Source organism: Brachyistius frenatus, unplaced genomic scaffold (genome assembly GCF_029030835.1).
Source record: "Brachyistius frenatus isolate BFR_SWC_R1_liver_20210118 unplaced genomic scaffold, ASM2903083v1 Contig_248, whole genome shotgun sequence".
Classification (NCBI taxonomy): Eukaryota; Metazoa; Chordata; class Actinopteri; family Embiotocidae; genus Brachyistius; species Brachyistius frenatus.
Genome location: NW_027210847.1, coordinates 378181 through 405025, shown reverse-complemented (window position 1 = coordinate 405025; position 26845 = coordinate 378181). Strand labels below are relative to the sequence as shown.

General features: G+C 38.8%; 1 protein-coding gene across 2 annotated transcripts in view; it reads right to left on the bottom strand.

The window, feature by feature from the left end:
* The window catches only part of LOC138634092 (FRAS1-related extracellular matrix protein 1-like), a 245503-nt gene that overhangs the window by 59749 nt on the left and 158909 nt on the right, over positions 1–26845 (bottom strand). Inside the window, exons 2-7 of one of the 2 annotated variants that reach the window (XM_069720712.1) lie at positions 12446–12547; positions 7389–7487; positions 5805–5903; positions 5517–5615; positions 4525–4710; positions 1200–1223 (exon numbers count right to left, since the gene is read on the bottom strand). The exons of the other annotated variant lie outside the window; for it this stretch is intronic. Coding sequence (XP_069576813.1) covers positions 1200–1223; positions 4525–4710; positions 5517–5615; positions 5805–5903; positions 7389–7487; positions 12446–12547 — 609 coding nt within the window. The remainder of the gene's footprint in view (positions 1–1199; positions 1224–4524; positions 4711–5516; positions 5616–5804; positions 5904–7388; positions 7488–12445; positions 12548–26845) is intronic. 2 annotated transcript variants of the gene reach the window in all.

Below are 26845 nucleotides of genomic sequence, written 5' to 3'. Positions count from 1 at the left end.
ATAAGTTTGTGTGTGTGTGTGTGTGTGTGTGTGTGTGTGTGTGTGTGTGTGTGTGTGTGTGTGTGTGTGTGTGTGTGTGTGTGTGTGTTTGTTTGTTTTGAATAATTATTCCTCGTATCTTTTGTCAAATCTGTTGAAGTCAACCCTCAAAATTACAGGGTGAAATATAACTGACTGAAAACAAGCGGACATGATTACTTTTAATTTGCCCTGTTTCTGGTCAGATTTTAAAGAAACGTAAGTCTAATGTGCTTGCTGATGCACAGTGTCTGCCCATTTGGAAAAAAAAATAATGCATTTTATCTGTAATTTCATTATGGGAGTGTTTTGCTTTGGCATACACAATGTACAGACTATATAGTGTGTAGTGTATGCGTGTTCAAACATCATTTTATGATTTATGTGCATTTTTGTCAAATATCATGAGCACACAGGTGGAAAATGAAATTTCAATTTGATTGAAAGATTTCACTTTTAGTTTTGCAGTGCTTAACCTCCATACATAAGCAGCAGTATACTGTAATATTATCAGTCATCATGTAAACAACACTTTAATCTACTGTCAGTAGTGCGAGTTCGAGGTAGTTCTAGACTCTAGAAATCATGCAACACAACAACAATAAACAAAATCACAAGACATAATAAAAGACAGTATACATTCATAGCTTCACCAGAAATACATCAACACAATATTCATCAAATCAAAACCTTAAAGGAGAAAATATCAGTCGCTTACAGTAAATCAATAAACTATACATATCATGTCAAATACAATCATGTCGTTTAGAAATATTTCTAAATGTACTGAGGGTCGCAGATGGAGGTAAAACAAAAGGTGCTTTCTGAGCTAGAAACAAAATTTACATTCAAAAACAAAGAATGAAAAAGCATACAAGTAAACTTGAATAGTCAAATTAAAAGGCCCGAATTGATGCATAAGCAGACTGCGCAGTGCCTGAGCAAAACACACACGGCAGTAGTTTAGCCATTCCTGTCAGCCGTGCATGTAGCCCTCTTATTCTACAGTACCAAACCAACAGAAATAGTAAGAAGTGTAAAATGAACCAACTAAATGTTTATCTACACCATGCAGTGCTGTGGAAGTGAAAGAAATAAAGTTCGTGGAGAAAAAGGAAAGAGAAATGACAAAAGGATGGGACTGTGTGGTGAATCTGTGGAGAAAAGGATCGTATGTATACCTCAGTAGTCCTATTGACCATCATCTGTTGCAGGAGGAATGAGGGAGGGAAAGATCGGTTTAGTTAGACTTGTTGGATACATTAATGTGCCATGATGGATGCACAGAAGCTCAGAGACAGCGGTGCAGCCAAACACTAAACTGTGGATCGTCAAGGGTCAAAAGCGCTTTACTGTGCTTTATAGCTGATATCAGGTTTATAGTATATCGGGTTGTTTTTTGGTTTTTTTCCCAACCAACAATCCAAAACAATTTATAGCACAACAAATTGTCAAATGTTTTTTTGTAAATTTGCAAGAAATTGTTCTATGCATTGCTAGTGGTAATGACAAATAGTTAAAGTCCAAACACCTTGATGACTTAGAAAATAAGTACAGTAAGATTAACAAAACATTAGCCACTGAATATAGTGCCTGGTCTGTTGTTGCCGTTTCCACGACAACTTTGTGTTTCTTTGTGTTCATCAAAATAGCTCCCCATGTGCCAGACTTTCATAAAGAAATTTCATAGTTTTTTCAATTAATAATGAAAAGTTAAAAAAAAAAATGCCATCTTGTACAGTTCAATACTCTAAACAACATTTTACCATTCCACAGATTATCATTTTATAATTTTTGGTCAACATATCTAAAGGCACTTACGATAAAGAACATAGCGACAGGTTGAACAACAGTTAACAGTTTCAACAAGCCAACTTTAAGTTATTATTATCCTTAAATTCTTTGATGGCTGCAGTTTTTTTTTACGAGAGTCTCAGTTTGCTAAACTGGAACATCAGTAGACCGTTTCATAATTACGTGCAGCAGCATGTGTTTTAAGTGTACGTGTGATTGACTGTACATGCTGCAGTTTATAGACGTTCTCCTCTGGACCTTCCATGTGAGTCATACTGAGCATGACTGCATCCCATCACCAGAAATACATATGGGTTTTTTTTTTTTTTGTAAACGCATATAGCCTGAGACTTCACAGTTTTTTTTTTTGTTGCGTAAGAATATAGTTGGTTGATAAAAAAATAAAAAAATCAAAATGTAGTGATGTAAATCATCGTCTCACTACGCACTTAAAGCTGCTATCAGAGGAGCGGTCTGAATTATAAATTAGTGTTTCAACTTCAACAGGTGACCTGTTCCATCCCCTGCTGATGGTCTACAAACAATCTTAAAAACAACCTCCATCCCCCACTGTTTGCATGCAGCCCCCAGATATGACCACGATACAACCTGCAGACAGTGGCACACTCCATGCAGTGGACAGTGCTACACCGGTGCAGCGAGATAGGAGGGGGTGATGAGGGGAAGTATGTGAGAGGTAGCATTTAAAGAGAGAAAGGAAAAAAAGAGGGAGACACAGTTAGTGGCAGGATCAAGAGTGACGTGGCAGGCACGGAGACACTGAACGGGAGAAGAAGGGAGAAAGAGAAATATGCACCCACAGACTGATGGAGACACAAACACGCTATATAAGTTTGCAGAGTTTCACGGGAACATTACAAGATGTGGTTTTCTATCATTAATTAAGTCGTACATTTAAGTTTTGCCGACACACCGGCTGTGATTGGTACCTGGATATTTGATCTGAATAAGGAAAATCTTGTAATAACAATGAAACAATGACATCCAGCTTGCCAGCTTCCAGACAATGTAAAATACTGATTTCCTTTTTTTTTTTTTTAATTTCCCAATCCTTCTATTAATTTTGTATTTTTTTTTTTTTTTTTACACATCTTTAAGACTGAACAGCAAAACATGTTGCTGCCCCTCAAAACAACTCGTACTTGTCTGTCGGTCCAAAACAGCTTAAAGTGACATTCCAGTTTACGTAATGAATGCTACTTCCTTACCCACTGAGCACAGTTACGTCCAAAAAGCGTCAGTTTAACATCTTTGCCGTTGAAATGATGTCCACTGAGGAGCCAGAATGAACGTTTTTGCGATGTCTTTTTTCAACACATTTTGAACATTCACTGTGGACGTCACTTGGATGTCAATAGTTAACACTAAAAATACATTTAAAAAGACGTTTAAAAATAGCTTTCATTCTGGCTCCTCTGGTGTGATTTGAACGTTCAGGCAAAGAACATGTTTTTGCTGATGCAACAATTTACAACTGTTCTAAAAATGAGGGAAGCTCGCAGTTATGTCCTGCAGGAATTTGTACTCTCGCCGGGTTCACACTGTGTTTCTTCTCAGTTAATTCAAAAAAAATTCAGAAGTCAAAAAACCAAGGGTCTCCCACCAAAACTCCCAGGTAGGTCTGTGAATCGCCAACTTGTTTAAACGACAATGTTGAGTAACGGTGTACTGATTTGGCATTGACTTGTCAAAAGGGGGCTATGCATGTGTTGACATGTAATAATGTTGGCCAAAAAAAAAGTGCTAAATTACTCTGATCATGGTATTTCATCTAGATCTTAATGACAAACTGGAACCCAAAAGTTTCCGATTCAGATGTCCGAATAGCAACTGGGGAATAACTCTGGAACTGAGGGCAAATTCATTTTCACTGTGGGTAGGTGTATTACCATCTATAAAATCAGAAACACCGTACCTCAAGTAGAAGCCGTGACATTTAAGAAAGAATAATCATTGAAATTATTGAAATATCGTCATTGTGGGAAGAAACACCATCACGACATAAAAAAAAAAAAAAAAAAATACAATTATCGTGAGCCTGAACAGCTTCATCTTATGCAGAAATGTGGTTCAAACTATCATAACCATCGGTAGAAATGTTGTTCTACATATTTCATTTGTGACTTTCACTAGCAGTAATGTCATTACTACCACTGTAAAACCCTCACATAAGAAGCTCCCATTCTTTTACTTGAACATTACCTTCAGTGAAACTGTTTCTTACCAGTTTTCCACCAACTCATCTACTTTGCATAATAACAAAAGAAAAATGAGACCCTCTAATTATTAAGATCGGATGTAATGAGAACGGCATAATCAGATAGTTGAGCATCAGGATAACTTATCCAGATACAGATCACAGTTTATTAGCAGACGTAAACAAGGTCTCAAGAGAGTCATGTGGGGATTTATAACAGTGGAGCCCGGTGTTAATCAGCCAGAACTATTGACAATTACATAAAAAAAAGTTAGATGGGTTTTCCGTGTTTACCTTCTGCATTCTGTACTTCAAATATCACCACATGGTATTTACCCAAATCTACTATAGCCATAGTACCACAGCAACTCCATTTCCTTTATTTAGCTCCTGAGGACCACAGAATGGAAACAGTGGCACAAACACAAAGCACTATTTTAGCTCGACTTTCACACATGCCAACCCTTGTAGGTCAAACTGTGCTGTGGCCATACCTTCGACTGGACATCTGCATTGTGATCGTTCTGGAGGAGCAGGGCGGCCGATTTGGTGTCATCCTTGCGGGCAGCAATGTGCAAGGCGGGCAGGCGGACCTTGCCTTTAGTATCATTCTCCAGTAAGATCGAGACCACCTGGTTGTGACCTTGCTGGAGGGCAATGGCCAGAGGGGTAAAGCCATCCTGGAAGAGAGGAGAGGGGGAGGAGAAGGTGGAGAAAGGAAGTGTTCAGTATTGTTTCCACATTGTATTCTATTAGAAGTACCTTTTCCAAAATAAATGAGGTGAAATGACCTGTTCTATATTTCCATAGGACTCAATCTGGACAACCGTGGTTATGCCCCTCTTAGTTTGCAATTTTTTTGATCAAGGTGAAGATACTGTCAGTAAAACTATTCCTGCATAAGTTTGAAATTACCAGAACACACGTGTTATGCCATTTGATATCCTGGATTATTTTTCAGTGGAGCATCCCTGCAGGAAATGTCACTCAGAGGAGGTAAACAGTGATTCAAAGAATAGAAAAATAAAGGCAGAGTTAAAAGTTAGAAGATGAATTTGTCCAGTTCTTGATTTTTTTTTACCAAATATCTGAAAAATAATAACATTCCCATCAGTCTCTGCACTTCATGGTGAACATGGTGAACACCTACACCTACTAAACATCATGAAAACATTGTCATAGTGAATATGTTAGCATGCTGACATTAGCATTTAGCTTAAAGCAAAGCTGCCCAATTACCGACTGTTAGGACCCTATTTTTGTTCCCAGAGGAATTCGAGGTGAACAAAAATAGGGTCCTTAGTCTTGTTCGGCAATACTTTGTTAATCCTCAAGTTTTCCCCGTATTTAGGACCGAACATGTTCTGGTTGTTATGGTTGTGGTTTGCATTTTCATGGAAATGTGGTCACGGTATAGTTTATGGGCAGTCCACTATAGTCCTGTGTTATTGTCTTCTTCAGTTGCACACAGACACACTCCTCTCACCTCTGTAGCAGTGCTCTGGTTGCCTCCATTCTCGAGCAGGTACCGCACCACATCCAGGTGATTCTCCTGGGCGGCCATGTACAGAGGAGTGAATCCATTCTACACAAACAAACACATAAAGTTAACAGTAAATTATTGCTAATGGGAAAATCTTTCAAATCCACCGTATTTAACATCTGCTATAAGGACCCCAAATAAAGCAATGGCTCTTTAACGTGAAATTAGGTCTGAGTAATACCAGAGGATGACAGCCTTAAACAACTTCAGCAGTAGCGAGCAGAGACTCACCTGAGACTGTGAATTAATGTCAGCTCCCCGTTTGACCAGGAGCTTCACTACTTCAGCCTGACCAGCCAGAGAGGATATGTGAAGTGCTGTGTTTCCTTTCTGGATGAGTAGAAAACATAATTTGATTTCAAATGCGTTTTAAAAATGATGACTGTTAGGTAATGCAATAATCAACAGCTCTGGGGGTTGATGACTCTTAATTCATTTAGTTTAATAAATGACAATGCGTCCGTCACCAAGACACAGTTGTGGCTGAGAGCAGAACATAAATAAGACTGCCAAGTCGTTTAAATCCACACAGTTTGAAACTGTTTTTTTTCCAATGGTTTTCAACAATACTGTTTTGCTTATGAACAAACATTAGCAGTTAACTGGCTACAAACCCTTTTATTCTCTTTGAATATAATAATGAAATACTCTATCCCTCACATTACACCTCTGCCATTTAGAAACTGACACCAGTAAGAGTTACAACGTGAGAAACCAGCTGAGTAATGAGGCTGGACCTTCTCTAATTGCAGGAGCTGGGATGATCAACATTGCTGAAGCATCAGACCGCCATGTTTACTACTCCACTGAACATATTATTCCACAACTCCATTTCAAAACACTAAATCAGCAGTAGAAGCTTGTTTTTCTCAATTAATTATATCAGTAGTAAGGAGATGAAGCTGCCCTCTTACCTTAAAACATTGCTTCAAAACATTTCAAAGGCTGGAGTCATATATTTAAAAACCAATTTGAAAAAAAGGGGCTTCTCCTAAACTGATATTCAATATTAGTTTTTCCATTACATTGTAATTGTTCTCTGGATGAATAAATGTTAACTTCTTAAACTACTTTAAGTAATACAAATAAGTTGATGTTCTGCAGTTGCAGTCAACATAAAGCTCAAACTAAATATATTGATTGTATGAAATTTAGAACTTCTATGCTGAGTGGTCTCTCGGCTCTAGAGATTCAGTGCCTGTTAGGTGTAAAGTTTCAGTCGAGCGTATTAGGAGAGAAAGATTAGCAGTCATGGAGCTGTACTATAGGTCAAAGCTGGTTAAAGAACTATCTTGACACAAGTGGGAATTCCTCTTGAGAGGATACTATCGAGATATTATTCCTAAAATGATAACTTATCATAACATTGGCAACATTGCCATGTACAAAATATCACAAACGTCCTTTTTTTCATAATTGTGAGGACTGAAAAGCTTAGCTGCAGACTAGCATAAGAGGTCGAACAACTGTCACTTATGATTTGTGAATCATTTTGAGTCTTTGCATAGAAAAAAGTACCCAGTGAGTAATCCACTCATCAATCCATAATCCTATAAAAGTTGCTGTCAAAGTTTTGTTTCACTTTTTTTTCCCCTGTCCTGTACCTGTGCTTAAATCAACTTTATGTTACCATTGCAATCCCTCTTTGAGAGCCAGAGATAAAGATTGGGTTCTATTCAGGTCAAACAGAAGTTGTGTCCATTCCCAACTGGCTTTAAACTTTGTTGTGAACAGTCAAAGCAGGATGAGAACCCTCCAGTCAAAACAGAAAACTCCACACAAAAAATGATCTGTATTGTATATGGGTCATCTTACCTTTGTGGCTGAATCCACCGCTGCACCTCTATCCAACAGCTCCTGGACCAGATCCACATGACCCTCCTTAGCTGCCAGGTGCAGTGCATTAAGACCATTCTGAAAAAATAATGAAGAAATGTCAGGCCTGAAGTTCTAGGACCCACGAACAACAAAGTCGAAAGACATTTCCAAACGGAGGGAAAAGGAATACCTCCTCCTCCACGGCCATAAGTAAGTGATCCTGCCTCTCTTTCTCTGTGTCCTCTTTTAAACACTGAAAGTCTGTCATTCACCCTCACATGAAAGAGACTGAGATATCAAAGCTGACTGTCAAAGTTAGGCTTAATGTTGTGCCATGTTGTGCTGTTGTGGTGCAGAGCCAGTCCTGGATATGAAGTTATAAATAGTTGTGTGTGGTGGTGTGTCTATGTGTGCATTTCAAGCACACATCCTCATTTAACCCATCCAAATGTACGAAGCAGACGTTGGAAGTACAGCTAATATCATTGTATTGGTATTGATTTGTAATGGCTGATACTATCAACAAATACGGGGGATTCAGTTTTGTCCTTGACATACCATAGTTTCAAGTTGCAAATCACTTATGACCTCTTTTAATCTCTATATTGGGGATGAGAGTGTCATGTGCTGCAGGGAGGAGGTGGGTGGGGCAAATGAGAGACAGTTCAACAAAACTAGCGAGAGCACAGCTTAAAAACTGGACGACTGCTCGCAAGATTACTGAAAACATGGGTGACAAACAGTTTACAAGGGGTTGACAAAAATGTGTCAATATCAGTAGGTACCCTTCCATTCACCTGTTTTAATGTGAGAAAACTGTATCCTTCTTCACATTAATACTTAATACATGAAACAAATGGAAATGCCACATTTCCTCCATGTTTTCTAAATTTTTTATCGTTTGAGATGTAACTGGTACTTTTTACGTCACTTCTGCAGTGGCTTTGTGTTCAAATTTCTCCACAGTTGGATAAAAACTCAGCTTGTATAAATCAACTCTTTTGGCTTGAATAAAGTCTGGTTTATTAGTGGTAAGCTTTGATTTAATTTAGTTAATTAGAACACGTCAGCTAAATGTAATGTAATGTAACACTGTTCTAAACAAGCAGCAACCATAAATCCATTGGTTTATGAACGACCATTATGAAGCCTCAAATTCAGATTTTGGCTGTTGCCATCTTGCTAGTTCGGAGCAGTTTGGAGCCGGTAGTGACCATATTTGGATCCCCTCGTCCAAATATGGTCACTACCGGCTCCAAACTGTGCACAAGCCTGTTAATCAAACAGACACGGAGCCAAAAATACGTTTTTTTTTGGAGCTTATTTTCAGTGGGACCGCCAGAAAATGAATAAGGAGTGACATTGGTTAGCAAAACCAAAATAACTTGTGGAAAACATTTATTGACTGAGAATTTTATGAGACAAATTGAATGGGAGTCTGTGGAGCCAACCTCTGGCAGCACTCGGTGGTACTGCAGATTGAGGCACTTCCGGATCGGCCCACAAACCCTTTGAACCATCAGGAAGTAGCGTCTTAAAGCATAAAAACATCAATATATTGATATATAAAATCAAAACAATAAGCTAAAAGAGGCTAAAGTCTCTGTAGAGATGAGGGGATCTACATTCAAGGTGAGTGTGACCTCATGTCTTTCCTATTCTCGTGAACGTCATATCTCAGGAAGACCTTAAGGGACCTTCTTCAAATCAAGCACAAACATTCACTTGGACTCAGGAATTAAGTGAATAGATTTTGGTGATCAAAGGTCAGAGGCCAAAGCTTGTGGTGAAATTGTAATTTAGCAGTACTGGAGTTGTCTCAAGGGTGCAAAACCAGTTATAAGCATAGTAAATACCAGCAGACCATCTTGGTGTGTTACTGAGCTACACTCTGTAAATCACTGATGCGCATTAGTCACTGTAGGAAAGTACAAAGTATCTCACATAAGAAATATTAAAGATTATTGTTGATTAGTATAACAATCCATAATATTTTCCACTCAAAACTCAGAGGCAAATATTGAAAAAGACTTACAAGTAATTATTGTATCTATCTTTTCTTCTGAGCTGAGGTTTGTCCTCCTTAATTGACAAGTTGCCTTCCTTTCATTTGTGGGGAAAAAAATGAGATCATCGGCTACCTGGCTAAGCCTGGAAAAGGTTTATGTTTATAAAGCTGCAGTATGTGAATTTGTCGAGCATAGACCAAAACAATATGCTAAAGAATGTTAAGAAAGCTATGAAGAGGGGAGATGCAGAGTTGATTGATACATCTTTGTGGATTTGTCAAGCAAGGCCCCTAAAAATATACATAATCAGTTGATTGCTAATATGAAAAAAATAAGTTAATTCTTGATCATGTTTAGCACAAAACAGTCTGATATCCATTCAGCCCACTGCCTTTTTTTCGAAAGCTTTCACTTGCATTTCTTGACCTTTGAATTTGTTTGCTCAATTGCTGTAGTAACCTGTGAGGATCTTTGTTAATGAGATAATAAGTGGTCATAAAACGTGAATCTTTGGAAAAAGCTACAAGTGTAAACATGCTTAAGAGACTTCATTTTATCAAATTAAACTACAATGTGTCAAAACAAAGTCAAATATAAAAAGGAATTGTAGACTCATGCTGGATTCAGAATATAGCTAAAACGTGTCTAAAAAATAATGTATCCTCCACATATTCATCAAAGGTCCTTATCACAGGGCCACCTCTGACAGTGGTATTTATCATTTATAGTAGGGACCAGTCATATGAACTGGTGTATGGGTCTTTACTGCTGCATCCAGCTGGATATTGATTTAAAGAGGCTGACATTCCTGACTGATATTTAATCCTGTTTATTTACTTCTACAACCCTAAATTGAATTTTGTTTTTATCACCCTTTCAAAACTTTACAAAACATGTATTATGTGCCAATAAACTGTATATAAAGTGGACGTATCTTCTAGACCTGAAAAATGAGATCGATGTGGAAGTGCCTTGAACTGCAATACCACCGAGTGCCACTGGAAGTTGGCTCCAAAAAGCCTCCGGCTCCATATACCCCCATTCAACTAGTCTCATAAAATTCTCAGTCAATGATTTCATTGACTGAGAATTTTGGGTTTTGCTCGCCAAAGTCGCTCCTTCTTATTTGTTTTCTGGCTAGTCTTTTGAAAATAATCCCGCATTAACTGCCAGAGCAGTAGGAGAGGGTTCGAGACCACCACCGGAGAATGCAGATCAGTCTTCAGCAGCAGCAGCAGCAGCAGGAGGATTTGGGAAAAGGGAGCGACAGAACATTGACCCTGGAAAGCACTAAAGCGTCACCGTACCCACAGAATGGATTCTGGGTAGTAGCATGAAATCAGTTTGTTTTTGAGTTGAAAAGGTGTGATTTGATCTATAATTTTCCTACTGAACTGTAGATATCCCATTGTAATGTTGTTTATACTTGCGTTTTATAAGGCTATTTGTGAAACACTTCGCCATTCTGAAAATATACATGAAATATTATTTACATTTTCTGTCTGTTTGACATACCCTCAACCATAACCGGGTGCACTCAGGTTATGGCTATCAGTGGGCGGGACGTAGTATCGCCAGGTGTCCAATCAGATCGAGTCAGATCTCCCCACTCGCTCCCCCACAGCTCGCCCAAATATGGTCACTATCGGTTCCAAACCATTTGGAACTGGCAACAGCCAAATTTCGAACTCGAGGCTTCATAATGGCCGTTTACAAATCAATGGGTGATGTCACTGCTGGTTGCCGCTTGTATGTGCCACACAAATAGAATCATTTCTACAGCGGCACATGAGGAAAAACACATTGAAACATTGAGTTTAAGAATATCTTCAAGGGCAAAAGTGATCAGTGCCCACTTCATGCCTGCCACATCAGCTGATAACAGAATATATCTCCACACAACACAGAGTAACCAGCAAATCTTAGATTTCCATTCCATGTGACCTTTGTTTACTGGGCTGCTCGTTATGACTGTTTCCAGGACAGGACTGTTTACATCCTATCGGGTGTCAGTGACCCCCCCCCCCTCCCCCACCCAACTCCTGATTCATGGCTGGAATGCTAATGGCTTGGAGCAGACTAGATAATGACTCGGCCTAAATAAAGAAGCACTCTCTTATCAAACACATTCTCCTCCCCAACAGGAATGCAGAGACATCAAATGTGTTAGAATAATAAAGTCTGTGGATTGTTTTATAAATGTTAAAATAATATATCTGAAACATCTGCTTTCTAAAAGATTGTCAATCAGTTAATGATAGATTTAGGTAAGTCTTGCATTTATGTGCAGGATTACAGAACAACTGTGTTAGAATAGCTTTCACACGCATGGAAACTATCAAGCAATGAAAAAATAATGTGAAGCTATCTATCTATCTATCTATCTATCTATCTATCTATCTATCTATCTATCTATCTATCTATCTATCTATCTATCTATCTATCTATCTATCTATCTATCTATCTATCTATCTATCTATCTATCTATCACTCAAAACAAATATGGAGGTAAATGGAATGTGAATGTTGGAATTTATTTCATGAGCTTGACACAAAGATGACCATGAATGAATACTAACGTTGCCCCATGTCTGATGGATGTGTTAAATAGGTAACTGTTTGCTGAGGCAACATTTTGAAGCGGTAAGATGTCAGATGTGTTGTTGTGTTTTATTATACTTCCCCTAGGTGGCTAAAATATAAATTTATGCAGCTTAAAATAAGTCATTTTTAAGCAGTGTGAAAGCAGTGTGAAATTTAAATTGTATTTGGTTATATTACTTTTGCCATAAGACACATATTCAAAATTGTTTTTATTGTGAACATGAGTTAAACATTGCAGCATCCTGAGTCAGGCTTGTATGCACTGAGACAACAGACTAATGGGCAAAAATCTTGTTTTTTGTGTTATTGTGTGCACACACTTATCCACATTTCCATATTATTTTTTAAAACGTATTGTACATCCCCAGGTATATGAGGGAGAGTATGTAAATGTGAGTGTGTATGGGTAATGTGACTGATGTAATTATATCCATATCCTACCTGATTGCAGGTGCTGATGTCCACGCCCCCTTTCAGATATTCCAAAACCTTGTCGATGTTCCCTGCCCTCGCAGCTCGCAGGAAACTGGTATTACTGTCCGACTGGAAGAAACAAAACATGCAACAAATTGTTTAAATATATTTGTATAATGTCCAATCCACATTTGCATTTTATCTTTGGCTGTCACACAATTAAGCTGTTGTGCCTGAGTGGGTCACATTTTCCTCTCAAGGCTACCCCTGATTTAATTGCTTTTAAACACAGTGAGTCATTGTCTAAACTTTTTGGTGAAATCCATCAAACCTTAGACCGAATAAATCACCAATTTCTCTGTTGGAACTCTGCTGAGAGATGATTGGAGAATAATGAGGAGCCCAAATTTATCTGCTCCATTAAAGTCCTTCTAAATCCACTGTAACAGGCAAATTAATTGGTACCAGTGGTTAGGATCCTATTGTCCAGCGTGAATTTTAGTTTCTCCTAGTAATTCAAGCAGTAAAGACATGCGTACGGTGTCCCACGTTCCATTTCAAAGACCCATTAAAATTCTTGCTTTTCAAATAAACTCCAGCGTCAAATTAATTGACTCATCAAACAGTGAAAAACGCCTTCACTAGTTCTAAGGTTTAAAGTATGGTATGCTTATGGAACCAACATTTTACACTGTTCTTTTCTCTCTCTGCTCTCCCTTGACCTCAACCAGATAAGGCAGATGGTCGTCCACCTCTGTGTCACACCCTGTTTGGACTTCGTGTATCACTTTGCCACTGATTTCTGTCTCTTGTTATCCATTCAGGTAGTTGTGTATATAAGTTCACCTACCAACTGCCAGGTTGTTATTTTGGATAATGATCGCAAGTGCCTGAGTCTACCTGAGTTCAGTTCTTTATCTGCTTGTTTATATCTGTTTCATCATCTATTTTTGGTTTCTGCAGCAGCCTGCACCCTTTTTTTTTTTTTTTTTTTTTGTTCCCCCTGATTTCTTGTGAACCAGCTTTGTTCGTGAGAAGAGCTCACTTAGCCATACTGCCTCAGTGTCGTGTGAAATATAACACTCTGACTGAAGGAACACTGAAGTTCAAATTTTGCATTGAGTAGAATATCACAATACATTATCTAAAGTAATTGTTTTGTGTATATACCTTTTTCTTGGTGCATAACTCTCTTTATGTCCCTGGTTGGAAAGGACATGCCCCCTGTCTGTTTTCGGATGTTGAGCAAACTAGAGTTGGAAACGGACCAGGACTGCATGGAGGCAGAATGATTCAGCATTTCTCTCTTGATGCCTTTGCTAAAGCTAAATCCTGGCTCGCATACAGCTTGTTCAAAGCTCCCAGCTCTCCGCTCCTGCTGCGGAAAGAACACTGTGTGATGCTTATTTTTGCTGCATTACTCATTTCACTGGGAGGTCAGAGGTCAAATACAGGAATACTACCCTCACACGGAAGCTGATGGGGATTCACTTGATTGCTCATGGGCACTTCAGCTGATGTTCTGTTTGTTTTCAGGCTGAGTGATGTTCTGTTATTGGTTATCAAGGTCAAAGTATTTTCACTGACGGCCTGTCTGTTCCTTCTTCAGCCTGTCACTCAGTCACCTGCAGTGTCACCCTGCCCACAAGAGCTCAAAAAAGGGATCAGACACTGATGATGCATGAAACAAGCACTGACGCTGCAGCATGGATGTCTACTTCACACACACACACACACACGCATAAAAATAGCCCAGGTCTGATGTTTCTAGCTGACCTGCAGTCAGTTACAGTCTGGCAGCTGCAGAGAACTGCACTGCATCACTCAGACTCTGCAACACAACCACCTCAAAGTACCAAACTGATGGTTCTGCTATTTACACGCGTTGTACGTTTTTAGGCAGCTATTTCTTTGAGCTCATCCAGTACACCGCTAAAATCATCTTGCACAGACATGAAGATTTTGTGAGGCAGATTTAGCAGCTGTATGCTATTTTAAAACATGTCCTTGTCATTTTTTTTTTCACAAATGCTACAACATCTTAGATTTGACAAAAGGCTGTCAAAATTATCTGCATTCATTAGTGCATTATTAACGGGTTAATACTTCATTAGCATGGCTGGGTTTATCTTGAAGGGGAATGTGCTGGCACTGTTTACTGTTTGTGGCAATTTAGTAAAGCCAGTTCTATTAACTATTTCGAGGCACACAGTACATGCAATAGTGTAAGGCATACCTTAATAACCTCATAATTTCAGTTGTGAAGCCCCAGACTGATGACTACTAAGCCCAGTGTTCCAAGCTTCCTTTTTGACACCTTAAACATCATACAAGGTATTTTACTTTGTAATATGACTTTCAGTTTTGTTACATCGGGTTATGCCTACAATAGCCTCCTGTTTCCAAAGTTTGTTCACACTTAAGGGCCTGATTCCTTGAACTAAAAGAGCAGAACTCTAAAAGCCATAAACACCAGCAGAATCATGATGTAAGTTAATGTGTCAACAAGAAAATAGAACAGTTGTTTCTCTTAGGACTGACATGCTTTATATGTCATGCTGAATATAATCACAAATTTTTATCACATCTATTCCCTGAATCAGCACATTCCATCTAATATGGCCTCAGTTAGTTGTGTTTTCAACTTCAACTTTCAGTTAATTTCAAAGGACGTTTTCAGGAAGGAACTGTTTAATAAATTACTAATGAGGTGAAAACAGAAACTGTATTACTACTATATTGTATGGTCTTATAAATATATGATGTAATTTTATTGCATTACTATGAAATACAAATTGTTTATCTGTTTTCCTTCCTCTTAACTTAACCTCCATGTTAATGTGAAATGTCCTGCCAAGTTCAATTTGTAAAGACTAAAATCAATCATGTAATGTCAAGCATTGTCATTTACGTGAAATAAATAAATATCCTTAACACACCTTGGAAAGACTAGCTCATGCAGCCTCATGAATGCACTTACAGTTTCCATTGTTTTCTAGCAGCGCAGTACAAAGCAGCTATTACCACAAACAAGCCTAATAACATTGTCACATTCCCGAGACACATTATGCAAGATCTTGCCCTCGTCATTTTTCTGCAACTGGCTGGTTGCTATGGTGACACTTTGACCAACAGGACGCCCAGACAACTGAGGCTTTTGAATAGAAACCACTCAACACTGGAGAGAAAGGGAGAATTGTGGCAACCAGCATCCTACAGAAATTGTTTCATAACTCGTGGTTATAAGGACCTTAGTCAGTTTTGTCACTCTCTTTGATGGGAAAATGTTTTGAATATGCTTTGCAAATCAGACAAACTGCTCTGAAAGGCTTAGTTACATGAAGGTCATGTCTGGGGAGCATCAGCAATAAATACAAGCAGAAATAAAAAAAAAAAAATCAAAAGTAAAGGCAAAAGCATTTCTCTTGCTGCAATCACTGTTGAAAAGATGAATTTTTGAATGGTGGTTAAGTGAAATAAAAACATATATGTATATATATATATATATATATATATATATCACAATAACACTGACTGCATCATTGGTATCTACAGTATCATGTAAATTCCTACAGGTGTCTTTTCTGGAACAATCTGTTCCTGCTTATATTTCGGCTGGTGTCTCGACACATTGCTTAATGACTTAATCAAACCCGCCAAGCGTGAAAAAGCACGGTGCTAAAGCTTACCCACCAACACAATATATCAAACATTCATTTGCAAAGTCACAGTCTTCCTCTTTAAAATACCAGTAGCTTCATCAATAATGCAAATCAATTGCTTAAACCATCCCTGACACATCCACCGTGAGCGACCAGCGAGTGCCCAGGCTGGGAGCATCCTTACCCCTCCCAGTTACCACGGAGACAAGCACTGCCCTCTCTAGTGGTAACTATGACAACAGGGCTTTCTGTCTGTCAGCAAAGCCAGCAAAGCAAGCACACAGGATGACTGTAATGGCATCAGCACATCAGTCAGACAGAGTAGAATCTACCGCCATGTGTACATGACAAATAGGAGGACGGTTGTAGGAAAACACACATTATCTGACTCCAAGCCATCATCCTCTCGGGCTTCAGCCACAACCTTGAATCTCGAAAGCTATTTTGCGAGCTGTTTGCAAGTTGTAGCTTCACAAAATTGATCGTGTTAGCTGGTGTTATCTCGAATATGAACATGAATTGTGTTAGCTCTCATGCGAAAAGTTTCTTAGTTGTAGAAGCCTGTCACTTAACATTTAACATAAAACTGTAAGGTCCCGATCTTGCAGTCGAAGTGTGCCGAGATGACGTATTGTTGTGATTTGGCCCTACATTAATAAAACAGAATTTAACTAAACATTTACCCTCGAAGCAAAAGAGACCTTTCCAATGAAAGACATATGGCATGGACAATACATTGAGAGCTCCCATATTAGATATAATGACAAATGAGGATACACAGACACTGTTAACAATCCCCACAATTTGTACCATGCTTATAGCAGACAATAAAAATTAAAAAAAAAAAAGCTGCAACATTCATGAAGGGCACAAACTGGGGCCACTTGTCCATTGCCAAACAACAGCCAATGGTGGCAACTAGCTGGTTAAGAGAGTTAATTATTGCAATTGAAGCACCAGACATTTTTCTCAGGAGTTGGTTGAGACCAAACCGGAGGTAAAAGGAGAGAGAATAGTGAGATTACATTTGTCAGTCGAACAGACGTAATACTCCAGATTAATGCTAATGTTGTTCTATATTTTATATGTTAAGGCCAGAATAACAGCACGTCAGCCAAAATGAGCAATTATGGGATGTTAGAGGAACAAGTCATCCACCAAAAACTAAAATAAATTTGTTACATTTAAATGACAATTTTTACATAAGAACAAGAGTTAAAACACAATACAAATATGTACATACATTTCAACCACAATCATGATTTGACTGAAGGAGCACATTATATACAAAGCTGTGTATGTGGAAACACAGTATCTGTTTTGTAGCAACTGTTTACTAGCAACTGCACTTCAGCCATTGGTGCTGCTGCCGCCCTATTTGTGTGTGCCTCTGATGTTGAAAGCTCCTTTGGTTTGTCTTTCACACATCAGCTAATGAACACAGTCCAACAGTTTTGAGATTAGTAGTACTTAAATCAAAGTAATAGATAATCACCAGGTGTGAAGATTTCACCCAACAGCTACACAAAAGGATAAAATAATCTAACTGCTTATAGAGTAAAGAAAGCTTTCCAATACGTTCCAGTTGACATAACTGGAACAACCGTTAATCTTGATAAAGTCACCTCCCCTGGAGTTCCATCTCCTTTATTACTATTGTGATCAATGTCTGCTGGTCTGTAAACAGTTACGCAGTTCATTGGAGGACAATTTGGGAATGGTCCTGCATCAGTGCAGGGTTATTCGTTTTGGGCTAAATTTAGCATGTATATGAAGGAGAAGCATCCATGTTAGTGGTTTTACGTAACTTCAACAACAAAGTGGAATCATAGACTATGGTACACACACATAAGCACATTATTTATGGAATATTATGTAAGGAACTCCATATAATGTATTTTTAACACTACTCAGATATAGAACGGATCATTCTCATGTAATTCCAATCCAATGTAATAACTTCACATGTTACAAGTTTAATTTTACCACTATTATACCCAATAAGTAGGAGGGTATACTAGGTACTTAAAAGCAGTACATGACTATGGTGTATCAGTATCAGAGGGGGCCATGGCCACAGGTCAAGACACAGAGCACTTGATGTCTAAAAACAGGAGCATGTGGGATGTGTCTTTAGGGAAGATGAAAGGGTTTTATTTTTTAATCACAGCATAGAGTACAGCAGGCATAGTTATATTTTAATGATTGATTTCACCAATGTGATTACGACCACATAATGAAACATTATCATGTTATATCAGCAATATCAGCAAAATGAATTAGGAAGAACCTAAAAACCCAAATGTTTCCTTCTTTCACCAGCCAATGAACTGTCCTGTACTGAATAACATTACAAAATCGAAATTATTAATTAAGTTCTCTGAAACAGTAGAAGAGTACATCATGGAAATCACTGTGCAACCTTGCATGTATTTACATGGATGTGAGTATCTCATTTATGATTAGGTTTTTGAAATGTCCCATTTTTGCATGTAAACACACCTGCCATCATAATAACTGTGGTGGCAGAATGGAGCTGGACACAATTATAATGACAATGAAAGCACAGATGAATGAGAAAATGTCAGCCATTTGTGAATCAGAAGAAATACACCATTTTAATAGAAATCAGTGGGGTATGATTGTATAAAAGTGGAATTTAACAAATACAGTTCCCAAAATACCAAGCTAGCACGACACATAGGGGAGGTGGTATCATAATAAATATCATGATGTTAGATTTTGTCCCCGTCGCCCACATCTATTCACACCCCTTAAGATCTGCCAAATATGATCTGTATGAACTGTAACTTGTGTTTATTAGCCAGTGTAAGATAATACAATTGTATTGACGTGAGTCAGTCAATTTACAGCAAAGGCTTGATATCAATCAAAATGTATTTGTACAGCACATTTTAAAACACAACAAAGCTTGCCCAAAGTGCTGCACATAGACAAACAGTCATGCATTCGAAAAGAATGGATTAATCAAAATAAGTAACTTTTCTGTTTGTGTTTCTCCTCTCATCCTGCTCTTACGTTCTATGAGATAATAACAGCTCAGCTTGAACCTGCGTTCAAGGTGACCTTTGAGGTCCCTGCAGGTTGCCAGGTTACCACCTCCTCCTTCTCCTACACACATGCCAATTACAGCAGTCCAGCTGACTGTGGCAGTCAGTGGGATATCTCAGCTAAAAATTTAATAAATAAATTGGTGCAATCAGATATAAGAGCAAATGATCCTGACTCTCTGACGTCGCAGTAAGCGCATTGTGTCACAGTTACAAACGTACTGTGCTTTGCATCTATTTGCAGATTTATCCAAGCTATCGTGGCTCACTTTTCTTAGTTCACCAACTACATTTGAATTATAACACATGCTTGCTCTATTCAGGAAACTGTGAGCCAAAATATCTTTCAATTTTTTTTTTTTTAGTTAACGTGCAAATTTAGGTCTTAGCTTAGCAGTCAGCAATCGTTTCCTCTGTTGTCCTTCAATGCATTTTAATTATAATTGAAAAGTTATTTCACAATTCATTTTCAAAACGACTAGAAAATGCATTATGCAAGCTGCTGCTAAAAGCATTATATTGCTTTTCAAATTAGCGATAGCAGTCAACATGCTGCTGTGCAGGAATAATTGAGGAACAAAACTGTGGCACTGGCCTTTAAAGGGGGAGGACAGGGAAAACACCTCATCCCTTTCCTCACACACTTTCTGACAAAGCTCAAACAATAACAACCTGGGAATTTGTCAATATCCTATAACACTTATGACGGGGAGCAAATTGGTCCGGATTCTGATCAGTGTTTTCACCAAAGAGCCGAACGCTGTATCACGTAAATGAAAAGGTATCGAATGTAAAAAACTAGAAAATGCATGAAGGTTGAGCAGCTCATCAGTGCCATTTACAAAGAATCCTGTCATGAAGATACAGACCAAAATGTAAATAACTCGACATTTAAAAAGTGAGAGCTGACTATGACTTCCAAGTCCTTCAAAAAGGATACTCGGAAACCTTTTCATCTGACCAAATCTCCTAAACTGTGACAAAAAGAGTGGACATCAGAAGTGTCCCAGCTCTGTCTGTGCTGCACATGTCACTCCAAGATCTTACCAGCGTCAATGGCGGCTGCACAGGAAAATGCTCCTCGCAGTAGTGGTCTGGTAAAGCATTCTGGTCCAGGTTAGACAGGCTCCCGGCGGTCCTCAAACCTTTGTCTGAACCACACACCTTACACATAGCTGTGTTGCCCATAGTACAAGGTTTTAGAGTTTATCCCATCAGAACGTAAATTATTCTAAGTGACTGCATTTAATCACCCTGATAATCCACTGTTTGTCCCTGCTTCACCCACGCCCCCCCCCCCTAAAAATCTTACAAGCTACATCTAGGGGGAGTGACCCCCTTCAGTCTCAAACTTCACTTCCCTTTGGCCTCAGAGGAGCTCCTGTCCCTGCTGGATTACTAGATTAGACTAAAGTCCTGTTCATACAGCTGGCAGAGTGCTAGCTCTTCATTGCTAATTTCAACTCTCTGAATGGTGACTAACAACCTCCCTTCACTCCCCACCACCTCCCAACCCGACTATTTTTACACCCACCAGCCCAGCTATGCATGTAAAGAGAGAGGAGAGTGAGGGTGGTCAGCATAGGGCGGCACGCCAAACCAGAAAAGGGGGAGGGGGTATCAACGACACGCCAAGCCTGCACTAATATGAGGAAAATATGGGCCAATAATTTGTGCTGACAAGTAATGTTTGCCAAATTAAGGATATTTCCTTCAAAAGATTCTTAATCACGAAAAACTGTCCACTCAAGCTGAAGATGGAAATAAAAACACTTTACAAATTCACAAACTTCTGGGACACAACCAAAATTCGCTCGTGCCCACTTAATTGGGAAAAGGAAAAAGACCATCACTTTTACCTGGCGTCTGTTTCATCTTTCAGGTAGATCTGCTATCAGCTGATTTCATAGTCTTAAAGTGGTATTGAAGAGTTCAAGTAGTTTAAAATTGTGTCAGTTAAGAAATAAAAGTATCACCAAAATACACATACACATAGTGGAAAATAATAATTTTGGCATGTATTGATTAAAGTGTGGCTCCTTCAGGGCTCAATATACAACCAGTGTAACCTGCCTCCATGCGACCTTTTCCTTCACCCACACTAAGCTCTTTTTTTTTTTTTTTACTGCAGGCTTGTTGAACATCTGCTGAAGTGCTGTTATTTATTGATTGAAATCTTGAATATTGGCACAACACAGTGGCCACGGACTGATTAAATTTGAATGTAATAGTAGGAGTACTGGTGGTCATCATATGAGTCGACCACTGCTGGTAACTGTTTTTTTGCACTTGTCCATCCCTCGGTGTGACTTTTCTTTGGCATTGTGATCACCAGCCCTCATGTCAAGGACTGTTTAATAGAAGCAGGCATTGTGTTTCGCTAATGCAGATCTGTGTCACACGGTAGCCCAGAGCATCAGGGCTGTATTGATTTTGGACTGAATGCAAATTAAAGTCACACAGACCTTTTCATGGCAAAAGCTTTAGAAATCAAGTCCAATACATGTCAGTGTCTGTCTTATCTGAATGTTGGTGCTCACACATCTTGTGTGTGACATCAGGGAGGTAAATGTCTCCATTCTCTCTGCAGTGGTCGTGATTCATACAATAATCTCACTGTAGGAAATATCACTCAAATCATTCTCATTCACTGAATATGTTAGCGTAGGGAGACAAGCTCCTCTTTGTTGAGTCAGAGAATCTACATGAGAAAGCAGCTTTGGAGTTTTCTATGAATGAATGAATATAAACTGAGTAAGCAGGCACATGATGTTTAAGGAGGGAAACTGAAAACAATGTAAATATATGCACCAATTAGCTCTGAAACTCAGTAGCATAAATCTTTTTGCTCTGGGATCAGCTATCGTTAAATCTAATTCTACCCAGTTGAAAAAAAATCTAATCAGATCTGCTTTTGGAGCTGACAAGAACTTCATCCATCATTAAAGAATTACAAGCTGACATATAATTTGGGAGTTCTTTGGTAATCAGTGAAAACATTAAAATAATCAAAGAAAGAAAGTCCCAAAACATACATTTTCTTGCATCATCAAGAGCAAGATTTTGTGCTCAATGTTGTTGAAAGTCAAACTAAAACATATGATATGGGATTTAGAACATGCACTGCCTGATTCAGGTTAAACAAGTAAAAAACAAGTAAATGACTGGCCTGTGTAAGAAATGCAAGAGGGCTTTAAATTTGAAACAACGGCTTTCATTTCCGCCCAATCTCAGGCAGAGATACGTTGGATGAAAAAGCAATTTAAAAAACCTGTCTCCTTGTAAAAAAGACAGTAATGGGATTACTTTTAGATTCATCAAGCAGAGTAATTTCATAAGCCTGGTGCGAATTCGACATTCATGAAGTGAAAATGGGTCTGGTAAGCCTCGATAGGGAATGTTTTGCAGTTGTTCCATCCTACTGGGCGTAGACCGCAGGTTAATTTCAAACAATCAGCTCACACTGAAACCAGCTGACACTCTGCCACCACTGCAACTAACTACCGTGTCCACCAAAGCGTTTTTTCCTGAGCAAAGCGTATTTTTTAAAGTTGTTTTTAATGAACGGCAGCATAGTGACAAGGAGCCGAGAATTTATTCTGCACTGAAAGTTCGGCGATTTATTACAGTCACCAACAGTTGCGTTCGTCACTGTCATCAGCCGTCCAATCACAGTGAAAGAGGGACTGGACAAAGGCGGTTAACAACCGATACTGGTAGCTGATTGGTCCGCTCTGCAAACGCTAATACGAGCCGTGATACGAGACTGTTATTCACAGAGAAGAAAACTGAAGGTATGAGCCACAGTCGGCACAGCCAGGCTATCATTTCATTGTCCAAATCCCAAAAGCCAACCAGTATTCACTAGTTTCCATCTGTAGATGGTGGAAAGTCCTCTCAAGCAACATTTTGACATGGGTTGATAGTCAACAAAAACTAAATCAGACGGAAAACTGGTCTGATGTTGATTGGAACCTGAGACTGGTCAAAAGCAGTTTTGATGATTTCCAGTAAACCTGCTGGGTATGTGACGTCTATGTAAGTGACAAACACATGGCTGAGGCCTGTTAACTGAAGCTGTACGTGACCTTCAGATGTAAAGTGAGAAGAATGACCTGCTTCTCTTATGAAAATATCAGGCCTTCTGAACTGCAGTGGGGTGCAGATCATTTTTAACAGCACGTCCATATATATATATATATATATACACACATATGAACATACAGGTCACTGGGTCACAGCTGAGTTTGAGTTACATGTTGTATCATTGTATTACTCTACACTAAAATGTTGTAACATATACATTAAGTATGAGATTTTGACAAAAGAGAGGGAACGTGTCAATCCATAGAGAAGAAAAAAAGACACAACTGAACCATGCACTCAAAATATAGTAGTTAAAATCTTTAACAAATGTCTTTCAAACTTTTTCATTTTTTTTTGCATTGCACGCAGATATAGACAGGATATAACAAAAAAAAGAGAGTAGGGTATGACATGCAGTCACCCGGGAGTCAAACTGGAGTGTTCCTTGTTTAGTCTTACTGTCACTATAAAAAATTATCATTGTCATATGCTGCAAATGCTCTCTTGTTCTGGAGGTACAGCTTCCAAACAGAACAAAAAAAAAGGTCTCTTTTACTGACCAGGATTGTATTTCTGGTTAACTCGATTTGCAACAGGCTTGGTTTCAAAGTCACTGTGTGCTTGTTTAACATGTATTTCTGGCCATGTCCTCACATAGGATGCAAGATGACGTGCTTTGTGTCCCTTGAAATGAAACAACTGAGTGGTCCAAACTCATAGGGTACTGTTGGAGGGAAGTAGGACCATGTTGGAACAGACAGGTCTTTTTATACTCATTTTCACCAGACGTTAGTCTTGCATGTCAGAGCTGAAAGTCAGAATTTTGCAACGTCAACACAAATGTACCCTTTTAGTTCAGTTTATCTTCATTATTTGTTCAACCACACACACACAGTGAGACTGTACTGTCACCTCTTAGGCCTTCTTAGTTTCATTAACCTTCTCCTGGCTGTAATTTACTTGACGTCTCTTTCGATTTCTTCACTAAGGAGCCATCATCTGCCAACACACTCATCCAATTAGAGCAGCCAATAGATGAAATCTTGGGTAAAGGTGTGTTTGTGTCTGTGTGTGTATTACAGAGGTCCAATTTCCCCCTTGAACAGGTAGGTCATATAGCTCCTTCACCTCACCAAGTTCAAACAAAAGAGACTCTATTCTTCTTTATACACACAGAAGCCCCCGCTCACATCCCCCACACACCTCCTTGTTGCTACCTCTGTGAGTTGGTAATCCACTGGGTGGGGCAGGCACAGACCACAAACACTTTTAATCCACGATCGGCCATATGGCTTGCTGGCATGGAGGGGGATGAGAGATGTTGAGTAAAGCCACTTGTATTGCTTTATGTTCCCGCTGCGGGGGAAATGTAATGTTTGTGTGTTTGTGTGTTTGTGTGTGCGTGTGTGTGTGTGTGTGCGAGTATGTGTGTGTAGCTGAAAAGGGAAGAGAGATGTTTTAGTTTGCAAAGATTGTACTTTGATGGCCCAAAAACAGCAATCTAATAGTGTTGAGTGGTAAATTGCAGCCACTAAATACTAACAATAATACTTCCTTTAATCATTTAATATTTAACATACTCTATCAAACATGTAGATATGTGTATTGATCAGTATTAAACACATAAGTACATCAAGTCCCTGGCGTTTGTAAAGCAGTGCCTGTCCGTAATGAACATGCTACATTAACACGACTGCTATAAAAAAAAAAATTTAAAAAGAATGAATTATAGAAGTTGGAGGGCTGTGTTGCTATGGAAACAGATTTGGAAAAGGTGTACGCATGGATTGTTCATTTGCTTCAAAAAAAGAGAACGGCAGAAAATGGCTTTGTCTGTGTCAAATCTTTGTGACACGACCAGATCTGTCTGACAGTGAGAGTTTCTGAATGTCTCTATTTTCTCAACGACAGGCCTGTCAGGTTGAACTGAAAACTGAATTTAACAGAGGTTTCTGCCTAGGCCTAAATGTTTATGAAAAGCTTCTTTAAGACCCCATGATAATTTTTCTCTTCATTTCTGCCCAAATTGTGATGACAACTCAGTATGCAAATCACACAATTGGGTAACAAATGGATTCGTATAGAAAAGGATGCGGGATACCCTCAAAGGATCACACGCGAGACTGAGACTGCTGCAGGCATCCACTGGCTATTTTTTTTGGAAGCCTTGCCACTAGTCTAACTTTAGTTATGTAAGAAATAAACCAAGCAAATGAAGAACATGTCTAGCATATGATCATTCTATTGCACGTCATCTCTGATTCCTATAAAGATTCCCTAAGTGCAATGAGTTTGGAAGATCATACAAATATGTAAAACAAAACAAAAAAAATTCTATCCAGATAAGATAAGAGGTACATATTGCATGTTAATTCCAGATGTAAATGACATCTAAAAAGCTGATACTGATGTTGATAAAGTTATAGATATAGGTGAAGTCTCATGTCCAGAGTCCTTTTAGTGCAAGTCTGAATCATAAACAAATCAAGACTGCGGCCTACATGGTGATATTCCATTTAAGACCTGCCTGCACTCTCTTATTTTTATATTTCCAGAATTCAACCAGGTCACAACTTGAAATGTCTCAATCGTCTCGAGTCAAGTCTTTAAAGCGTAAAGCCTCAAGCCCGAAATCCAAATTTGTTTGTGACGTCAGTCATATGCTTTGAGTATACTAACCCTCTGACCAGTTTCCTCATTTCAGCATTTTTTTTTCAACATTTTTGCCAGACTGCATCAATAACCCCATAATAACAAAATGGATGCACAACCGTCTGCAGCTCTTTTTTCGTTCCATGAACCTGATGCTGTCTGGCAGAACTCAACAAAATAACCCAACAACAAAAAGGCCTGAAAAATGGTCACGCTCGAGAGAACTTCTACATTCTAACATTTCGAACATCTTAACTACGTACATTAAAGGATGAAGGAGACCCCTGAGATTGTTTAGTTTTTATAATCAGAAAACATTTCCAACAAGTCTTAAAACTGGAGGACAATACTTCAGCACTTTGACACTTTACATTCATTCTCTCATGTGGAGAGAACACCAATGACTTTGACCTTGAGTGCAAGAGTCAAACCAAGCCAGACTCGTGCTGCACTCACTGTCTGGTTGGTACTGGATTGTATTATGAGCCAGATGTTGCAGACTTAAGCGATGGGCAGAATGTGTAGAGACTATCCGTCCAATCAAAAATGAGCACTGGGGACTCCCTGCTGAGAAAACAGCTGCAATGAAACAACCAGCTGAGTCGCTTCACAGATTGACCTACACTAACCCTGCACATAGCAGTATCCAGTATACAGGTACTCTACAGATGTCACATTTACCAAATGCATGACTTACTCTCATGGGGCAGAAAAAATAACAAACTCTTGTATTACAGTGCAAACATCTCTCTCCGCTGTGTTTTCTATTAACACTGACATATGTTTTTGGTTGTTATTTATTCTTCTTTTTACTGTATCATATTAATATTACTTCTCCTGATGTTTCCCAGTTTCTCCCAGTGCACTATTAAACTTTCATCATACCTTAAACAACAATGGGACAAAAATATTGACTGTTTGCCACAGACACCAAGAGAATAAGACAGAAGAAACAG